At 38.1% G+C, this 6,469-nt stretch overlaps 1 protein-coding gene across 2 annotated transcripts; it reads left to right on the top strand.

Moving 5' to 3' along the window:
* Positions 1-340: 340 nt before the first annotated feature.
* Positions 341-6,421, top strand: si:ch211-269k10.4 (uncharacterized protein LOC100150242 homolog). 2 transcript variants are annotated; one of them, XM_063487523.1, is made up of 6 exons: positions 341-387; positions 2,152-2,328; positions 5,737-5,856; positions 5,945-6,001; positions 6,099-6,206; positions 6,305-6,421. In XM_063487523.1, exons 2-6 carry the CDS (start codon positions 2,164-2,166, stop codon positions 6,404-6,406), a joined length of 552 nt encoding a protein of 183 aa, XP_063343593.1. In that variant the 5' UTR covers positions 341-387; positions 2,152-2,163; the 3' UTR covers positions 6,407-6,421. The 2 variants fall into 2 exon arrangements, with proteins under 2 accessions (XP_063343593.1, XP_063343594.1); XM_063487524.1 differs by having other exon boundaries at positions 6,308-6,421.
* Positions 6,422-6,469: the final 48 nt, after the last annotated feature.

A 6,469-nucleotide genomic window follows, 5' to 3' on the forward strand; every position in this document is an offset into this window, starting at 1 on the left:
AAATCCCCCCCCACGCCACAAACAGACATGCACACCTCCCATCCCCCTTCTTTCACACCCACAAAATGCCTGCATGCAAACTTCGGCCAAGATTTAAAACTGACCTAACATAAAATCTAATATTTCAATGAGCATTGTTTTTAAAAAATCCTTCACAAGTCATGTTTAGGAATAAAAATAAAACCCTTGATATGGAACATATGGTAGCAAGGCACGGAAACTTGAGGACATTATTATGGCAGACTTTGTTTCAGAGTGAGGAAGTTGAAGGGCACGATGACCTCATCTGTGAGTTTCTGCAGGGAAGTTGAATTCATGCCTAAAGAGAAACACTCATGAGCGAGACAGATGCAGAGTGTGAATTAGAGACTGCTCAAGCCAAACGGGGTAAGACTCTCGATCTTCTATACTGCACTGAAAAAAATCTTTGTTAAAAATACATATATGCATTTGTGCACATCCAACTGTATATATTTGTAGATTTGTTTTTGTTTTTTTCAAGTTAGAAAAAATAATTTTAAAAATCATTAAAGCCTATGTGGATTACAGCTGCTGTCACAATCCACTTTTTGTCGTTTTTACTCTTACTCGGTTTGATGATAACTAACATTATTTTTGTCACTTTTTGGCCCATAAATGTGTGATTCTTTAAACGGCTATAAATCTAACACATAATATCTTTTACTTTTGAATTTTCTTGCTGTCTCTTTCCAGCTTCCTTGAAATAAATAAGAAACAAATTTAGTAAAACAGCATCGTGTGTCATAGCCACCATATATGGCAAAGAAGTAGCAATAGTATATGCAACAGCTTCCTGAATGCAGCACAATAACCATAAATAATCACCTCACAGTGTTAGAAAAAGTTCAAGGAAACCTTTGTTCTTACTTTTTAAAATCCACCTGAAAGATTTTTTTTCAGATAATTTAAGTATTGTGGTTGAAATAAACATTACGGCAACATTTCTTTCATATATGTTATCATCCGTCCCTTGTAGTGGACATCAGGTCTTGTTTGCTCACAGGCTGATGTGATGTAATGATATTCGCCCATTTTTCTGTGCATTTCTTTTCATTTCATTAATATTAAAACTGTTAAATGCTGGAATACTGTTATTATAACAAAGAACTCCTCATAGTCGAACATTTTTTTCCATTCTGTGCATGTAAATACTCACCTAAACCTGGGTTTAACAATGATCGCAGATGGCATTACAGAGGACTGAGCGAGAAAGGATTTTACTAGGACCTGTAGAAGGGGAGTCGTACTCAGTGCTGTCAGGAGATGAGGTGGAGGAGGGCCAGATTGAAGGGTTTTGAGGGCCCTGAACAGGAGGAAAATGATGACACCCTGTTGTGGATAGGAAGCATTGTGTAAGTTAGGACTCGGAAGTTGTGGGATTGTGTTTCTCAGTGGCCGTACAGGACACCGACCTGTGAAGGGACTCATCCTTCGGTGGTCTCAGCGTTGTGGTCAGGACCTCTTAAGAGGGCTTTAATTATTTTTTGTTACTTTTTGTCTTGACCTATATATATTTCTAGGAACCACTAAATTTGGATCTTATGTTATCTGAGTCATGCGTGAACACAGATATGTTGAAGAGTGTTTTCGGTTTTAATGTTGGCTTTGGAGATGAGCACCTCCCTCTGGTTTGTGTGTGCTGACATTTTTTTTCTCTAAAACCTAGTTACCTATTTTCCATTTGATATGATCAGCACCAGCTGTGGTAATGAGCAATGTTGTTCTGTTTTCATGTTTCATGTTAAAAATAATTCCCTGGTTGAAACTGAATTGATAAAGACAGGAGAGGTAAAGCTTAATGCACTTCTAGTATGAATTATATAAAGTCCATGTGCTCTGTTAGCCAGGCCCCACAAATGTGTTATCAATAGAAAGACCAGGATGTCCTCTTGGCCGCACAGTAGGGCTCATATAGAGTGCATAAATTGCGTTCTCATACTCATGTCCTCTGCAGAGGACAAAAGTGATTGCTGGATCTTTTACATGGACAGTTACATTACAGTATTATATTTAAAAAATACCATGTAACTGTTCTCAAGGCCTTTGCAAAAGCACCACACACTACACAAATTAACAATTAGCTAACAATGATTTAATTATACATGGTAATGAAAACAATTATCTCTCCAGACCAGAAGCACCATGGCCTGCGCTGATGTTGATATGGACATCCATGATGAGGATGATCGGCACAGAGGTGGACAGAGGGAGCAGCCAGTAGTGCGTTATTATCAGGCCTCTGAGATGATACCAGACAAGAAAGGGCCACTGCACGATCTGATGCAGAAACATCCAGCTGTGTTGGGGGTAAGAGGACTCAAACAACAGTCTTTGTGAAATGTGACTTTGAGTGATGTGCCACAGAGCGTTTGCACGCTGATGGTTGCTGATACCAGCAAAAGGAGAAAATACAATAATACAAACTACTTTGTCAACAAAGATACGAGCAGTCATTAAACACTATAAGCTCTCATAAATGCCAAAAATTTCCTGACCTGCATAACGTCTCATATTGGATTTGTTTTGTCTGTTATTTAAGAATATGCTTCACACTTTGTATGTTGCACATCGAGGAAAAAAGCAAGGACCAAAGCTGTTTTATTTTCTCACACCTAAATGTATGAATCCTTTTTTCAAACGTTGCATAGACATACACAGGGGGATTTTTATTTCTTACTTTTTAATTTCATGTTTAAAAATATTTATGAGTGTTCATGCAAAGCAGATATGATGTGTAGACCTACCCAAAATAACAAGAGCACTTTGAGCAGATGTGGGCAGTAGCAACAGGAAATGCTCGGTGTTTTTGTTGCTTCATGCATAAAAACTGTTTGATATAACCCTTTATAATGTGCTAATTGGTAACACTAAAAAGTGTGCACAATTGCTTTTAAAACTAAAGGATAGATAATAAAGTTCACAAACTTATTTATTTAATATTAATACCATCGAATAATTGTTCATAATCTGCTGCACTTTTTTGCCTTCATTTGTTTATTAGCTCTTTAGAGTAATGACCTACAGTAACTGATTATCATACATAAGAACAGTTTTCCACATTAAAACTAATTAAGAATGTTATCTTTAGGAATTCATGAATAAAAAAGGGTTATTGTAAGAGGTTGATCTGTCCTGGTGCTGTGTGAATGTGTCTAGGATTTATTAAGTTACCTGTATTTAACCAGGAAGTGCCACTGAGATGCAGTCAATCCATCCGATTTACAAGAGAGATGGGATCATATAAAATGTTTGTATTTTATTGTATAAAATACAACGTACGCATCATAAAATACAAAATCTACAGTATAACAAACAATATATTAATATCCACCACAACCACATTAAAAAAGTTCATCCACATCTCATTAATTGTTTTCTATAATTCAACAATAGATATACACGTCAAAGTTTAACCCTTTCTGCAAACTAGTCCATGCCACAGTGCGTAGTAAGAAAACACTGCTTTCACCAGGTCTGTCAAAACCCTCAGCATGTCTAAAAGCAACTGTTAGTGGCACATAGCTGGTAACTATTGGTACTTGGACAGAGATGGGTACAAAGTACAAACTGGGAGTTTACCCAGTATCGCTATATAGATAAAAAACATACTACCAGTGCTGTTTTCTGCATACTGGCCTACCATAGAGAATGCAGCGGCGATTCGGAGACTTTGCAATAAATTGTAGAGAAGTGTGGTACGCTGAAACAAGAATCTGTAAACCTGAGGAGGTGGCGGGCAGTACAGTACATCACTATAATAAATCATAGAAAGAAAAGTTGCCTGCGCCTATTTTTTCTTAGAAGAAACTGTAAAGTAATTTTTATCCCTCAAATAAAAACCTTTGCTCTGAGCTTCCTGGAAAGATTAGCAATGTGCACATTATAAAAAAGCTTATCATTTACCCATACACCCAAACACTTGTATGTGTCGGATATAACAGTGGTTAAAATCATCAAACTGCTGTTAGCGAGCTTTTCAGAAGACCATAAACAATGTTTTGTAAATGTTTCTCATACCTATCTACAGCACAATGCCATTTTCTGTCCAGGGCACTTATGATCATGTGAGCACAATAATTTTCATTTGTAAAGTATTATTGTTGCACTCAGGCGTGCATGGGATAATGATGATTCTTTTCTTATATGGTCATGTGAAAATGAAACTTTTCATGGGACCTGAATAAAAGCTGAAGTTTTGTCAGTTTGTTGGTGTGGAGCAGTCCGGTGCATGTAATCCTCCCCGGATTGGAGGTCTCAGCAAATTCACTCCAAGGTCAAACTGTGCAACGCTCAGAGAAATTGCAAAAAACCCAAGAGCCACATCTCAGGCTCTACAGGCCTCAGTTAGCGTGTTAAATGTTTAAATGTTTATAACCGTACAGTTAAAAAAGCCTAAATCGAATAGCTTGTTTGGAAGACGTGCCAGAAGAAAGAATCTTCTCCCTAAAAAGAACACAGCTGCACAGTTTAGGTTTGCTAAATAGGATCTGAAGCAAGCTACAAGACTTCTGGAATCTTTTGGACATGTGAGACCAAAGCACAGATGTTTGACCATAATGCACAGCAGCATCTTTGGCAAAAAAACCCACAAAAAAAAAACACAGCATATTAGCAGAAACACCGCATACGAACTGTCAAACATAGAGGGTAGAGGTGTGATGATTTGTGCTTATTTTTGCAGCTACAGGACCTGGGGACTTTACACTCATTGAGGTGACTGTAAACTCCTTTATATATCAAATTATTTTAGAGACAAATGTGAGGTCATCTGTCCAACAGCAACAGTTTTGCTGAAAAGCAGGTCATACAACAGGCCAGTAGAAAAGCTGAAAAAACATCCCCAAAAAGAAGATAATCAAGATGGTGCAATAGCCCAATGAAAATCCAGACCACAACCCTAATTGAAATGCCCTGGCTGTGGCAAGAGCTGTATATAAATGAATGCCCACAAACCTCAATGAACATAAAGCCCAGTTGTAAAGAAGAGTGAGGTGCAATTCTTCCTCACCAGTGTGAGAGACTGATAAACTATACATACATACAGGAACTTGAAGTTATTGCTGCTAAAAGTGGCTCTACAAGCTGTTGAATCATGGGGTGTGAGAAAGAAACTGCTGTGAATAATTAGCCGACTGTGAAAAATCTCTTTCACAAAACTGTATTTGTCATGAAGCGATCCTTGTCTTTCTGAGCTTTACATAACAGGTGAATGTATCCCTCTTATGTTAGGCTCACAAGCCCCACACAGCACAGCGTAATCTCAAATAGGCAGACCAATAAAACCATGAACTCGCTAAGTGAATAAAAATAAGTCCAGGTTCTACAATATCTCCGTCTTTTCACATGCAGTCCATCTGACACAAAGAAATGTGTCACCACAGCTTGTTGGCTTAATCACTTTCCTTCACTACCTCCAGGCCACGGCCACAAGTCTGTGTCAGTAAGAAGCCTTTAAAGGTGACAATGAAGAAATCAACAATTCAGTCTTTGTCTGTGATGTGATCCATGCTTGAGAACTCACTACAGAATGCTTCCTAATGCGAAATATAGTTGACCCAAATGCTTCTCCAAGCGCCTCAATTCGATTAAACCCCAGGCCCTTTCATGCATATCATTCCTTCTTAGAAAGGCCAAAAATAAATCTTAAAAAAAAAAGATTGTTGATCTTAATGGCATGTAAATATTAATAATTTTATGTCTCTGTTGCTCCTTCAGTCTTTGCAGATGGTGAGTGGCCTCCTCAGCATCGGAGTGGGAATAGTTTTTGCAGCAACCCAGGAGATCCATGAGTCGCTTTTCTCTCTGTTTAGAGTTTCCCAACTGAGCGGCTCGCTGGTACGTCTCTGCTCAAACAGAAAATTACGTACTAAGTAGCGAAGACTCATGTCTGGTACTTTCTAAACTCTATTTTCCTCCTTCGCAGTTCATAATCGCTGGAATTGTTTCCAACCTGTTGTTCAAATACCCAGCATTGCTTGGCGTGAGTAAAACCCAGCACAAGTCTGACAGAAAATACAGCTACAGATGGTGAATGTGATCATTAGTTTAAAGAATACTGTGTTTTTGTTGTTTTACAGGTGTGCCTCACAGTAAATGGCGGCTGCATTATTGTGGCCTTTCTTGCAGTTCTTCTGATAAGCGTCGACCTGGCCAAGTGGGATCCACAAAATGAAGATCATCTGAGGGTAAGACACGTTATAAATATGACAAAACGATACGCTGTTCCTTTATATTTTTGTAAAAGAAATGTAATGTTTTTATTTGTTTGTTTGTTTGTTTCTAGCAGATGGAGATACTGGAGCTTTGTGTACTGGGGCTTGAAGTTTTCCTCTCCGCAGTCCTCTGCTTCTGGTTCTCCAAAGAGAAACGTGCGAAAAACAAATAATCAAACTGATGAAATTTGCTGAGAAGAAAGTGAGGATAAATAATACTATACTGTAAATAAAGT

This window comes from Pelmatolapia mariae, linkage group LG10_11 (assembly GCF_036321145.2).
Source record: "Pelmatolapia mariae isolate MD_Pm_ZW linkage group LG10_11, Pm_UMD_F_2, whole genome shotgun sequence".
Taxonomy (NCBI): Eukaryota; Metazoa; Chordata; class Actinopteri; order Cichliformes; family Cichlidae; genus Pelmatolapia; species Pelmatolapia mariae.